Source organism: Centruroides vittatus, unplaced genomic scaffold (genome assembly GCF_030686945.1).
Source record: "Centruroides vittatus isolate TY-2023 unplaced genomic scaffold, ASM3068694v2 contig_564, whole genome shotgun sequence".
Classification (NCBI taxonomy): Eukaryota; Metazoa; Arthropoda; class Arachnida; order Scorpiones; family Buthidae; genus Centruroides; species Centruroides vittatus.
The window spans coordinates 2070812-2086087 of record NW_027122335.1 but is presented as its reverse complement, the minus strand read 5'-3'; the positions used below and the strand labels follow the sequence as shown (position 1 = coordinate 2086087).

Genomic DNA, 15276 nt, shown 5'->3' with positions numbered 1-15276 from the left:
TTGGCGAGCACCTTTTCAAGGTGGTAGGTTGGGTGGGTCCTTTTATTAACTAGCGGCTTCAATGGCCAACCCTCCTTATGAGTTTTAACCTCGAAAAAAAGTCTGGGACACGCTACGTTTGATGGAGGATCCACGCGCCCAGGAAGAGCAGAGATACTAGGAAGAGATATTATTTTCTTAGTCTTCCTTAGGACGGTAGGAGTTGGATCAGACTGTAAGACTACCGTGTGGGAGTGGTTGAAGAAGTCCGCGGCTCTGGCTAGAAAGTCGTCTTCTTTACATAAGACAAATTTCTTTTCCTTGTCCGAGATCAGAAGCCGTAAATTGGACGTCTCCAAGTACTGCCTTACAAGGTAGCTGTTCACAAAGATACTGCTGTCACTTGTGGAATGCTTTTGAGAAGTGAGCGTTGAAACGATGGAAAGCTCCATACTTGGGAATTTGGTGGCAGCTTGCGATATTCGTACACACTTAACGCCTGAATGTCAATTTTCTCGTCTCTTGCTTAATCAATAATCGCCATCTATATTTTATCTATTGTCACAACTCCTGGATTTCTCATAATCCATGTAAGTCTCCTAATGATATTTTACAATTTTGTAACATTACAATAAATTTATGCTAACTTGTATACATTATACTAACCTGTCTGTAATTTTCCCTACATAGTTGTAACACAAGAGTTGAAAAGGGACATAATTGTCCAAAATGCATACTCAAAGAAATAAAAAGTTTTTCTAAAGCTTGTCCTCCTTTTTATTGATGGTATAATAAGTCTAGCAAAAAAGAAAAGCCACCTTAGCGCTCATATAATTGTTTCATTTTATTCATATTGCATGTTTTGTATTGAAGTATTAAAATTATATTAAGATGACATATTCACATCTATAGCATTATTAGAGTAAAATTCTTGCATGCAGAACACAATTAAGTTATGGCATTTACCATTGTTTTAATGGAAAGTTTTCTTCATATTATGCAAAATTTAAAACACATGACCACTTACCTAGAATGTAATCCTCGTATAATTTGAGAACCAAATATACATCAATGTAATTGAAAGAAGGAAAAGGAAAATAGTTCTTATTTTTAATCTCCCATCTCTCTTATATATAACAAAGGGAAAGTATGGCAATTGGGCAAAAAATGACCCACCAAGATCTTTACATTTTTGGATTCCGAACCTTGAAACACCAAGGAATGCAAAAAATTCAGGGTTTTTTTCTGTATGTTCAGATGTTAGTGTGTGTGTGTTTGGCATGATTTTGTTCACCCTCTTTGAAGTTTAATAATTCCTGTGCTTTTTGTTGAAATTTTGCAATGAGGTTTGTTTATTAGCAGGATTGATATTAAATTTTGATTAAAGGTTGAGAGGTGGAGAGATAAAAGGGAGTCGTGTGTCATATCTAAAGTAGAATTCAACTTAATGACAATTTTACTCATTAATAGCATTTATAATATTTTTTATAAAACCCATCCTTACCCTCAAAATTAAGCTTTTTTCCATTCTATAATAATTAAAAATACAAAAAGTTTTTGTTATAAAATATTATAACAGATGGCATTATACACACAGTTTTAAATGTTGCTGGATTGCTATAACTTCTTTTCAAGAAATAAATAACGACAACAATTTGTTACCATTCACATCTAATATAAATGTTGAAGCTACAACTTTTATAATAAGTGCAGTTATCTTACATTGTTCATTAACAGCATTTTAATGTTTTTACATTCACTTATTATTTAATTTAAAAAGAATGATGTATCGTATTCAATTTTAATAAAACTTGAATTTCTATACATCTATTCTAAAAAATGTTTAAAAATTATTAATGAATTATATTCATGTTTTTCTTCAAATCTCTTATTTACTCAGTTATATATAAAAAACAATATATTACAAAGTTTACTTAATTAAGAACATACTTTTAATCATAAAAATACTTCATAACTAATTAATTTAAACAATGTCCCACCTGTGCTAATGGACCTTCATCAATATTACAACTAGTCCATGGATTCCAATTCTGCTGTGGAGGACTCCATGGTATAACTCCACCAGGATGAGATCTGGCACTGACTTCGTCAACTGGTAATCTCCGTTCCAATTTGAGAGAAAATGAAGTCTGTGGATCTATATCCTATATTTTAAAAGCCATAAATTATTAAAACTGTTCCAAACCCATAAACAAACTTAATATTCAAATCAATTACATAGAAAGTGCAACCATACTGTCTACGTAACCAATATTATGTTGTCAATGTTACCCAATCAATTGGGTAACATTGACAACTTCTGCAAGATAAATGTTCTTAATGTTTATATCATTACAGTCTGTTTCAATAAACTGGCACCTAATGTAAACAAATTGACAATTTTTCAATGATTTTAGTATTGCTCCGTTGAAGCAATTAGATTAGTTCCCTTTAACCAAAATTCATCGCATTGAACAAAATCACATTTTTAATTTTATGCAATGCTAATTTACAAAATATTGAAACATAATATTTTTAAATCTCAAAAAAAAAAATAAATCAATAAAATAGTTTTAAAACAAATTTGGTAAATGCTAAATACAGTAAAACATTTATCTCAAATCCTCTCTTTTTTGAATCCCTCCTTAAGCCAAACTGGATTGATGATCCCAGTGAACATCCTATATAATATAATGTATTTTTCTACAGTACTCCTACAGTCAAACAAAATTTTATGTATCTCAATGCTGTTGTCTAAGTCAAACTAGAAGAACTTAGCAAGTTTTGAACCTATTAAGTTCCACGAATCCCTAGTTTGGCAGTTTAAGCAGTTTGGTTTGCTTATCCAGCTTTATTAAATGATATTAAAGTTGTCAGTTTAGCAGAAAATCTACCAAATCTAGCTTTCCTATACCATAGACAAGTAACTCTAAAGTTATGTTCTCCATCTGTCAGAAATGTTAGCAGTTTTTTTATGTCACAGCAGGTAGAAAAGAGTCACTATGGTGGCTACTTCATTTTAGAGTCTTATTTTTTAATTTCCATTACAGAATACTGATTTTCTCATTATTTGTATTTCTAATCAGAGCAGAGTTTTTTTGTGGCAAAAACCTAGAATTTTGTCTTCAGTGCTTTATGAACTGGCAAAGTCTTTTATATTAATAAAACTATATTCACAAATCACTTAAATTTTCCTGTATATATTTTTTCTATAGATAATTTACATAATGTAGTATGTAAAACTTGATTTTTGAACAACTTCAGTATAGCATAGAGAGTAATTTTGTGATCTACCTAAATTCACGACATTTATTTAAATCATTATTACAGACTCATACATTAAATCTAATAAGGATTAAAATAAATAATAATGTAATTTTGTAAATAATTTTGTAATTTTACAGAAAATTTTCCTTTATCCAAAACTTTAAAACAAAATTACTTGGAAATATGTTACATAGAGGAGTCAGTTTCAGTTTGGCTCAAATCAGATTAATCAGAAAACAAAGTGGAATGTGTTTTTCTTTGCCTTAAGTACCAACTTATTTGAAATATATCATAATACAGTAGACTTACTCTATTATACATCTGTATTATTCATTTATTAGAAAATAAATGAATAATACAGATGTATAGTAGAGTATTACAAAATTTTATTTAAAAAACTGTTAATCAGTATTTTAAACAACATTCTGCTTCTATTAAAACTATGTAATATATAAAACATACATATAATTGTATAGTGTATTTAATTTATGAAATACAGAAATCAGTCAAAAAGCAATACACAAGTAGCATTATTTGCACTCAGTCAATGCAATCATTTCCACTTTTTGTTGTGATTAAGGAGAAGACCAATATATCTGTGTTTGTGTACTGTAGTGACATTATTCCAAATGAGAAAGCAATCAAAATGGACAATGCAAATAGTTCAGATACTATCATATTTGATAATCAGCAGCTATTCATCAAAATCAAAACATTATGGAAAAACACAGGGAGAGGTTTGTGCTGCTTCCACTGTATATCAAAGTATGGTGCTGATGGATATTCCATATTTGTTTATTGAACATAGCCACATTATGTTGTTGTTACCCAGTGCATCCAGGAACTAAACAATAACAGAGAGCTGATGGGAACAGCAGACCTCCCAAAATGCTGGCAAGTAAATTAACAAACAAGGGGTTTACATTGAAGGGCTGCAGAGTTTAGCATGTTGCATCTCTTTTTGTTCTAATATAATAAAATACTGTGCAATACTTTTTGATTAGCCTTCATATCTATCTTTAAAACTCCCAATTACTTATTAATAATTTTCTAACTCTATTTTGAATAAAGTCTCTGAAATTTTTACACAATTTTAAAAGTATCTCATATATTTTCTAACTAATAATATTCTGAATATATCTTAGGCATTATCTTTATAATTTTAAAACTAATAAATGAAATTTATCTAACCTTAATACATTGGTTTCTATTAGGGTCAAACAATAATTCATGAGAGAAATTTTTGCACAGAAAAAAAAAGGACAGTGGCTGTTATAGTAAAATGTTTAATTCTATGCATTACTATAGCCATCTGAACTGCTATAATGATTTCTATACAATATAAAAGTATGCTAATATATTAAACTCCTGAATGAAACTTCACAAAAATAAAAATATTAATTGAAAGTTTCATATAAATCAACGTGCTAATATAGAGTTTACTTTTAATAATAAGATTTTCACCTTTAATTCATTTAAGTTTCTCAAATAAATTACCTCTGGAATTGTAACTGGCTGAATATTTAATGATTCCAATACTTTATCCAATTCTTGCTCTAATTCAGAATTCAAAGTGACTTCATATGGTTCAAGCTAATAAATAAAATAATTGAAATTACATTATTATTAAATTTAATACAGAAAATAGACCGTTTTAACATGTATTGCATATTTTATAGAGGGTGTTATTACTCTGCTGATAATTTTTGAAACAAAAGAGGCTACTTCTCCAGTCAAATTTTCTAGTGTTACACAAAAGTATGCATAATTAAACAGTTAATAAAAATTACAGTAACATGCTATTACAGCTATTACATGCAGTGTAAAATCATTTACATAATCTATAAAAATATTTAAGTAAAGAAACACAATATATACTTGAGGAAAAACACACACACACACACACACACACACCCATAACAAGCCTCAAAACTCTGACTTTACACACACTGAAATGCAGAACCAACAAACTAGACAACTTGGTCATTGCCACTTCTTGTTAGTGTTTTCATTAATTATGACATTTAAGACTGGATTCAAATTAGCACCACCAGTGCCAGTCACTGCAATAGTGCAACCAGTGCCATGGGTTTGACTCTTGTCGATCGTAGAGCCTGACAACTCCACCTTTAGCCAATTGGATAAAGGTCATCACAGTATCATCACTCAACTGGCAATACTGTTTTTAATCTAACAAAATTCTCTCATTAACTGTATTTCTATTATAAGGTTTAATATTAACATCTAACTTTTTAAATAATTTTATGTATTCTATTATATAATATTTTGCATTAAATTACTCATCAATTTAAATAATTTTTGAAATTTAATTTAATTTGTTCAGAGTTATCGTAAACATTAATAAAGAAATATATACTATCTTTATAATATTTCATATAATAGAAAAATATTTGATATATCTACTCAAAACTAGAATAATTGAAGATACGACAACCAACTACTTACAAAAAGGAAAAAAAGAAGTTATTTTGTTTTATGCAGAGTTATTTCTATTCTGACTGGATTAAGCTCAGATAAAACAATTGGTTTTATTAGCTATATGGAACAACATTCAGTGGCAGTCAGCTTAAGTTGTGTCAGGCTGGCATATACCTGAAACTGGCTTTTTGGACCATCAAAATCGGTGTTAGCACTGCTAGTGTGAATCCAGCTTAAATAAAATAAACTCATTTTTTTTCCAGATTTTTTATAGAAACATAGAATTTTGCAGAAAGAAGTTTCAATACATTTATCAGAAAGGTAATCTCAATAAAATGACATACATTTCATTAAAAAGTGGCATTGGTAATTCTCAATTATCCTAATTATTGTAAGTTTGAATTACTTTGATGAATTATAAAGATTTATTCAAGAATTATATAGTAAAAAACTTTTCTAATGCTATTCCAGCAAAATTTAGAAAAATCTATCAGTTCTGCATTTTTTGTAATGCATTTTGAATAAAGAATTTATATTCTACATTGAAATTTGGCTGTATTTCAGTAGTTATAAAAAAAAAAAAGGACTGAAATATAAGTTGAATCAAAGTTCATTTTTCAATAGGAAGCATTAACATTATATCAACAATTACCGTATTAGCCCGAATATAACGCGATATTTTTCGACCATTTATTTTCCGTTAAAAAATCGACTCGCGCTAAATTCGGGGTTTAAGTAATGGAATGTAATATAAACAAGGACATTTTCCTACAGAGATTGAAACGCGACTGAATGTCAGACCTAGCTCGACCGACCACTTCAAAACAACCATGTGATCTAGTTAGTAGGCCTGCGCTTTTGTTTGCATAGCGCTACTATAGTAAGGCTATGTCTCCGCTTGTTCGAAGTTCATTAGTCACGTGATTTTTCGACCGCCTTTTAGTCACGTGGGCTCTCACAGACGCCATTTTTTATCTTAAAATTGTGAAATTTTTGGCTTTGCTCGAAAAATTATTGTTACATCTTTCTTTTCTTTATTTTCTCTACTTTTAAACAATGTAAAATATTTCTATATTGACAAAAATGCTTTATTTGTGTCGAATTTAATGTAATTTGATACGTAAAACGCAAAAAATAAACATATCAAATTTCAACTCGCTGTAATTTATCTCATGTTTCACCGATTGCCATCGAGTTTGTTTGTAAATGGGGAAGAAATATGACTCATTCAAGTCAGTAGAAATTTCGTACTACTGCGAGAAAATTTGTCAATAGACCCGCTTTACCCCCTAACGCGAAAGTCAATAATGAATAACGGAAGTCAATGAGTTCTCATTCTGAAAACAGTTCAGATTCTGAATAAACATTTCCATTTTTTGTTGTTACTTACGTAATATTAATTTTGTTTTACATTACTTAATTTTATTGACATGAATATAACCTGTGTTATTAGCTATAAATACCTAAATAAATGCTTATCTGACTGAATTTTACTTTCTTTGAATTCTTTTATGAGTATTATTTTTTTTTCTGAATATCTTTATGAAAATTTTGGAGTCGCGTTAAATTCGGGGTTGCGTTATATTCGGGCTAATACAGTATAAAATATGTAGATATTATTCTTATTAAAAAAAGTCAATTATGAAATTTAAAAATTCATTCAAATACACATTATAAAATAAAGAAAAACAACTAAAATATTTGTTAATTATATTAAAAAAATCAGTTTAATATAATATAATTAAATATTAATGGCATCTCACTTTATCAGTCTCCTTTTTTTTAGCGACACCAGAATACGCTTCAATCACTTGCAGATGATATAGCTGTCTTACTAAAGACAGAGCGCAAGATTTGGAAGCCATTTGTTTATTAGATCCATGTTCTCTAGCATAAATATCTGTAATTGTAAAACAACTTCAAATTATTATAAGCAAACAAATTATTTTTTCAATAATAATTTTTAAAATAATTTAGACTATATTATTACATCAAAGATTTAAATATCATGCTGTCAAGCAGAGTTTTGCAAATTATCTAATCTTGTATTGAATTTGAAAAAATATTAAAATACATAAATTTTTCTAAAGAAGGATATTCACAAGGAAACTACAAATTATAATCCTATTTAAAAATAATTGAGCTTTACACTTACTTTTTCCAAGTTTCTTTACATGAAATGACATCTCACAGATAAAGCTCCTAAATATTGTAATAATAAATCAACAAATTTTAAGTTTCTAATAATAAACATAAATTACTTAATTATATTTAAAATAAATCAAATTTATTTAAGTCCCTTTACAATGTGTAAATATATACTAATGTAAGCTATTTAGTGTAATAATAGCTATTTTTATTTGGTGTTTAATAATGAAATATTTCAATGATTAAAATTACAAAGTTAAACTGTGAATACTTTTATGTATCATACTTTTATAAATGCTGTAACAAACATTAAATTTATATAATTTTGAAGTGATTATTCTAATTCAAAACCTATTACTATAATTCATTATATACAGGATAATTAAAGAAGCTTTAAAGTATTTGCATTTTTCATGAACTAAAGAGGGCGCTGCATTTTTACAAAATGGCTACTTTATCTGGGTCGCTTGTAACTAGTAATGTAAAATTAATCATATATCACTGTCCAATATAATGATATATGCTGCTTGTAGCTGTTTATCGAGAAATTTTATAGAAGGAGAACAATTAATGCTAGTGGGACACGTCATTATGTGGTATCAAATCAAATAAATGAGATCATTCTATACATAGTTGTGCCCTTTGTGTTAAAAAACATCAGCTTTGACATTGTCCCATCAGGGCTGGATTTACAAGTAAAAAGCTATGTAAGTTGTTGCTTAGGGCCTCAAACATTTGTATAAAAAAGAAAATTGAAGTCAAATTTTGCAATAAACATTTTTTTACAAACCAACAAAATATACTTTACTTTTTATTTTGTGTAGTATTTCATTAATTTTTTTCTAAGAATTAACATTAGATCTTTTTTAAAAAAATTGATAAAACCAATTTTAAAAAAAATTTTTAATGGAATGGGTATAAAAATTTAATTAAATTCAGTAATAAAACAGAAGACTAGTGAAACCTCACATCTTTTCCTTCCAATATCCGTATTAAATCAGAGTCATAGTCTGATTTAATTCTTTTCTTTTTGATTGACTTCCAAAATTGTGAAGGTTAGTAAAGGGACTTACAGAGTTCAGCTTAGGACTTCAAAATGCTTAAATCCAATCCTCTGTCCCACACAAAATTACTAGCATTTTAAACTTTAAGAAAATATCTTTTAAAATTGACAGCATAACTTGTTCATGTAAAGCTGGATAATCAGGAAACTGCCAATTCTGAAAGAGTGGATTATTTATCCACTCTTTCAGAATTCCAAGAAGCTCATAAATTTAACCGACCGATTTCTAAATAACCATCTGTTTTTCGTGTGGGAACAGATGAAACTTATATCAGGCACCCATAAAGCTTTGAAATTGCAATTTGGAACGCAACAGAAAGCTTTGCTTTTTCTATTGCTATTCATCACTACTGCTAATAATACACAAGAATGAATCAAATGACCCGGATAGAATAGTTTTGTTTTTAAACACCAGAGGGCGAGCATGCAGTGAAAAATGCAAATATCATTTTTCTTTGTACTGTAACGTATCAAGATTATATATATACACACATACACACACAATGTTTCATCTTAATTTAATTCTAAAAAAGTTTAATTGTTCAAATCAAATTTAGTGTAGTATTCTTATTTGTTTAAATTATTCCCCATCAAAGATACTATCTGGTAATCTCATTGCTATCTCAAAAAAGTTAACACCATTTGGTAGTTTTTCAAATTTCAAATTTCTGCTTTTTAAAATCTAATACTAAAAATGTCATGTACTTCTGTATTATCTTTAAAACACAGAATTTCTTAGAAATTTCTAAATTTTACTTTAAATTTATTACACAATTGTTTTTAAAATCAAGAGATTATTGTAATTGAAACATTAACAAATTTAATGTGATTATTATCAAGAATATTTTTCAAAACAACATTAACACGTTGACTGCCACGTGACTTTTCAGGATTCTGTTGTAAAACGCCAACTTAATTTAATTATATTATATTATTAAAAACTGTAATCAGAGTACATAGTAATAATCAAAAAGCATATAGAATGTGTTTTTCTTAAAATAAAGGTATTACGAATTATCTCGTAGTTGGCTTATGTAACAGAAAGCTCTTCGCTAAAGCCAAACTACGAGTTAATTCGTGCACACACACGATTCGTCCTGTCACTTCGCTACAGCGAATCGGAGATGTGCGTCTAAATTCATTAGTAATAAATCGGATATAGAGGCGAGCACATCACATTTACGTCTTCTTTGAGAGTGTTATTTTTTATTTATTTCTATAATCAATAAATATCCCAATATGGATAAGAAAAGACCACTGACTAAAAAACAACTTGATTACTACACTAATCTAAGTGATTCAGAATCTGACAAAATTTTTGGTGATGATGGTAACGACAGTAGCGATTATGTACCATCTGAGGATTCAAGTGAGGACAGTGATTATGACGTCGTCTCCGAACCTGAAGATGAGACTATTCTCGAACCTGAAGGCAATGACGATGCGTCTCAAGCAACCACATCAAATCCAAACGATAATTTGTGGACAGAAACTCAACAAAATCCTGAACTATTTATTTTCCAAGAAAATGTTGGTTTGAAATTGGATACGACAAACCTTACAGTGCAAATGCTGGTAGACCTATTTTTTTCGGAAGAATTTCTTGCATTACTGGTCGAACAAACCAATTTGTATGCTGCACAAGAAATTGCAAAACATAAAGAAATAAAAAATGCTATCGTACTACACAGCTCTAAGAAAGACTATTAGATGGCCCAAAAAGGTTGCATTACATATTATAGAAATATATATACATAATGCGCACAAACTCTTTCAAAAAGCAACTTCTTCTAAAATAAAACTTATAAAGTTTAGAGAAGATTATTTTAAAAATTATCACAAACAATAAAAATATTGTTTTGCTTTCGATTTTGAATAAACTTTTTATGATTATATTTTCTGTTCATTTATTAATAAATGTTCTGTTCATGTAAGCCAAACTTGATTTTTTGTTCTTGCCCCTGAAGCTATCTATTCATATTTACACTGATATACTACGAATTACATCGTAGCTGCACAAATATGGCAAGGAAACAAACTACGATATAACTCGTAGGTGGCGTCCTAGGCAGAAACGGTAACTACGAGTCATCTCGTAGATGGCAGTCAACGGGTTAAAGAAAATACTTCAAAATTCCATCTGAAATGGAATGAATATATTTCATTTTCATTGAGCTATCAATGAAATAAGATCCATCATTCTAATCTGACTTCAACATGGGAGGGAATTAAATTAAAAATAATTCTAACTAATATAGAATTCTAATAGTTATTTAGATATTTTATTTTAAGGTAAAAAAGGAAATGTACTGTCACTAAATAGACATCCATAACAGGTTCTAAAGATTTGTTCTCTTATAAATAAAATCTTGTTATTAAAACAAAAAAAAAAAAAAAAAAAATATATAGATACCCACATTGCTCAAGTAATGTAACTCAAGATTAAAGACTTCAAAAAGATTAACAGTTTTAAAAGCAAAAACTATAAGCTCTGGTTTCAGAATAATTATGAAAAAACTTGAAGATTAGATATTAAGGCAGTTTCAAAATAATAGTTTTGATATTTTGTTATTATGTTGATATAATTTTCTGCTGGTGACATAACTTTTCACATAAAATGTATTTTAAACTGTAAATAGCGAGGTTGCGGTCAAAGTTTTCATCTCTAAAATGTGAACGTCAAGTGCTGCTATCTTGTAAGCAGTGCTCAACGTTCAAATTTTAGAGATGAAAGCTCAGCCACAACATCGCTAATACTCTTATTTTGTTTAAATATTTATTTTATTAAAAAATTACTATTATTAATAAATATAAGAAATGTAATTTCATTGAAAATTTTTCAGATAGTTTTTATTAATTAAAATAAAAAATAATGATAAAATGTTTATTGTGTTGTATATAGATCTTAGTAGGCATTACTAACAATCATCATTTTTTTTTTTCATAGTACTGTATAATTAATAAATCTGGAAAAAACTTTATGCATTAAGATATGCATATATACATATATTAAGGATATCATGAATGAAATGTTCCTGCACCATATTCTCCTGCTACATTATCCATAAAGTTATTTCAAAATTTAAAAATAATAAAATTCAATATAATATTAAAATTTAAATATAATCATTTATAAAATTATTTAAATATTATATATTAATATTTTACTTAAAGTATAATTAATAAATTAAATAATAATAATAATAATAATATTCAGATGTACTCAATTTTTCTTTATTATTGAACAAATAGTAACAGAAATTTTAATACATATTTAAATTTTTATGAAAATTTTTTTAATTTAAATTTTACAATAAATAACATTTATTTTTCATCATTAATGGGCATTTATATAATAAATCATAATAATAAAACTTGGGCATGCAAAAATTAAATGTAATTTATGAAATTGATTTCAGAAAAATGCTATTCATTAATACTTTGGTTTAAATCTTTACTAATATTTGAACTAAGTGATAAGTAAATATAAATTTCTTAACTATGAAATAAAATAATACTTAAAGAACTTAAGAAAAGTGCATTAATAACTGAATGAATAATATTACAGCAACTGATAACAGAAAGAATATAGAAAAACATTTCAAACTTTTCATTATGTTCCTGTATTCCATGTAATTTATAATATTTCAATATGTTAGCAAATATATTTCTTCAATAAACCATCAATACACCTTTATTGCTGAGATATGTTTATACAAAACACTAAGATACAACAGTTAAATCTGAAGATGGCCTATTCTATTAGGCCAAAAACATTAGTGTTTTGAATAAACATATCTCAGCAATAAAGGTGTATTGATGGTTTATTAAATGTTTATAGCCGAGTTGGATATTTATTTATCTATTTCTTTATTTGCTAAAATACACAGGATTGTAATGAGTATCACAGATTTATTTTTTGTTTAATATAATCCAAAAACAGTTGGTTTCAAAAAATCAAGTTTATTTCTTAAATATATTCAGTCCAATTTTTAGTAGAAACAAAAATTAAATTTTGTTTAAAAAAAATAGCTTAAAGTTCATAAATTTTAAAAAATTAATTATTTAAAGAACATTGTATTTTATTAAAGATTTATGGCGAGTTGTAAAAATTTATAACCGAATCTAAATTATTTTTGTTTCTACACATTAGGAATTATGATAATGAAAGATTTCATAAAACTATGCTTTAAAAATTAAATGTTTTATTATTGCCATTACTATAAGAAATGATTTATCAAGTTTATGAAGTTCATCCTTAAGTCTAAAAACAGAATTTTGTTCCTTCAATAACTTCAGCTGATGTAGTATGTGAAACTATATGCTTATGAAGTGCAATTTCAAGCTGTGCTGGCAACCTAATCATCAGGGTCATTCTAATAAATGATATTCTCTCTCTAAGAATTACAATTTTTTTTGATTTATGTCATGTGTAAAGAATTAATTTGTTGACATAAATAAGGTATAAAATTAAATAAAATTTGTAGCAAGTATGTACTGTACAAAAAACTTTCTTTAAAATATGAACAGAAAATTACTTTTATAATAGAAATGTAACTAATAGACAAGTGTAGTTCACAAAGTTTTTCCAATACACTTCATGTGCAAATTTTTAATCTTGCACAAATTTGTCTAACGAGTTAATTTTTACACATCTTAAAGATGTATAAAATAAATAAAAAAATAATAAAATAAATTATTTTAGAATCATTTAAAATCAGTTATGCCATCATACTGCATATCGTTTTCATTTTAATGTTCTGATAATTACAGATGCTTACTTTTAATGAGAGTTATTAATAATTTTTAAAATTACATGCTAGCTTTTATATTTTTATTTTTAAAAATAGTCTAACTAGAAATTTCAAACCTAATATTAATTGTTGATATCAAAAATTATTATAAAATCTAATATGGAAGAGTATGTCACGAAATGCTTGAGGAGGATTGGGTGAAACCCATAGCAAAACATAATATCAATTGGCACATTTAAATTTTAAATCATTTTGCAAATTTACGATAATATGTTTTAGCTAAACAAAATTATAAATGTAAGAAAACTCTAAAAAATCTAATATCTATCAACTTTTCCTAAATATTTTAACTTTCTCCAAAACCCTTGCAATTACTTATGCCTTCAATTTGAGAATAGTATTAACGGTTTAAAAGTTATAAATATATAGTATCATTCAAATTACAATCATCATTTTAAAAGTTTTGATTGTATAACAATCAAAACTTTAAAATGATGATTGTAATTTAACTCCAATTAAAATGATGATTGTAATCTAACTCCAATTAAATTTTCTTCCAGTTTAGTATCTTTTATAAAAATTCTAATAAATTTTCAAATTTAACAAATTTTTCTTTTGTAATAAATTACAGGATTTATTAATGCATAATAAATATAAAAAAAAAACCTGCCTTTTTTCCCCTTACATCATATAGCTTTATAGTTATGGATTAACAATAGAATAAATTACTTTTATATCATAAAATGTTATTGTTGGGTCGGTTGTTTTTGCATGTGTGAAAACCTAATGACCAGGGTGGAAATCTGGAACTGATCATGTTACACTTACATGTGGGCGCGAGATTTGGGGATGTTTTTTGTTCAGGTCAGTTAGACAAGCAGGAGTCCAGTCCAACCATTATAACCAATTCTTTGTTAGATATTAAACAGTAATTTTACGATTAGAGATCTTTACACTCTAAGATCCTAACAGTTATATTTAAATTATAATAATTTAATCATTCCAAAAAATATCTTTCTAAAATTAACAATTCTAATCAGTTAAAAATTTTAGTTTGCAAAACTGATCTCTTAAAAATTGAAAACAATAATTCATTTAAAAGAACATTCAATTAAAAATAGCTAAATAGTTTACTATACATTTTGCTCATTTAGTTTTTTAATTTAATACTGTATGCACCATCTTGGGTAATAATTATAAACTTAAGACCTGGGTATAAAAATGGGTGCCAAATGCTCAGCACTAACTAGAATACTCAATGAAAATAGTTCATATTTTTACTTCTATATTGAAAGAACATTTTTATTAAGTATTATCCCACCAAACTGCAGATGCCCCTAATTAATAAGTAAATCATTGTTATACTGTTGAATTTATTTATTCTTCATCTAGACTTAAAATTAACAAGCCCAATAATAATACTTTTAGAAATATACTGTAATATACATTCAAATCTAGAATGAGTCCATCAGAATGATGTATACTTTCCAACTGGTCAAAGTCAAATTTAAATTTAAAGAAAGCCAATGTTCTTGGGAGCATCACATTGTAAAAAGTTAAAAATGGAAATGTCGTTCTAGAAGTTTAAACCTGAGGCAGATCTTAAAAGAACGTGGAAAACATTTG

General features: G+C 27.4%; 1 protein-coding gene across 2 annotated transcripts in view; it reads right to left on the bottom strand.

Moving 5' to 3' along the window:
• mle (maleless) overlaps window positions 1–15276 on the bottom strand; it is a 121404-nt gene that overhangs the window by 50089 nt on the left and 56039 nt on the right. For both annotated transcript variants that reach the window (XM_067274812.1, XM_067274814.1), the window contains 4 exons: window positions 7841–7887; window positions 7449–7585; window positions 4744–4839; window positions 1980–2144 (listed from right to left, as the gene is read on the bottom strand). In XM_067274812.1, the coding sequence (XP_067130913.1) occupies window positions 1980–2144; window positions 4744–4839; window positions 7449–7585; window positions 7841–7887 (445 nt within the window). The remainder of the gene's footprint in view (window positions 1–1979; window positions 2145–4743; window positions 4840–7448; window positions 7586–7840; window positions 7888–15276) is intronic.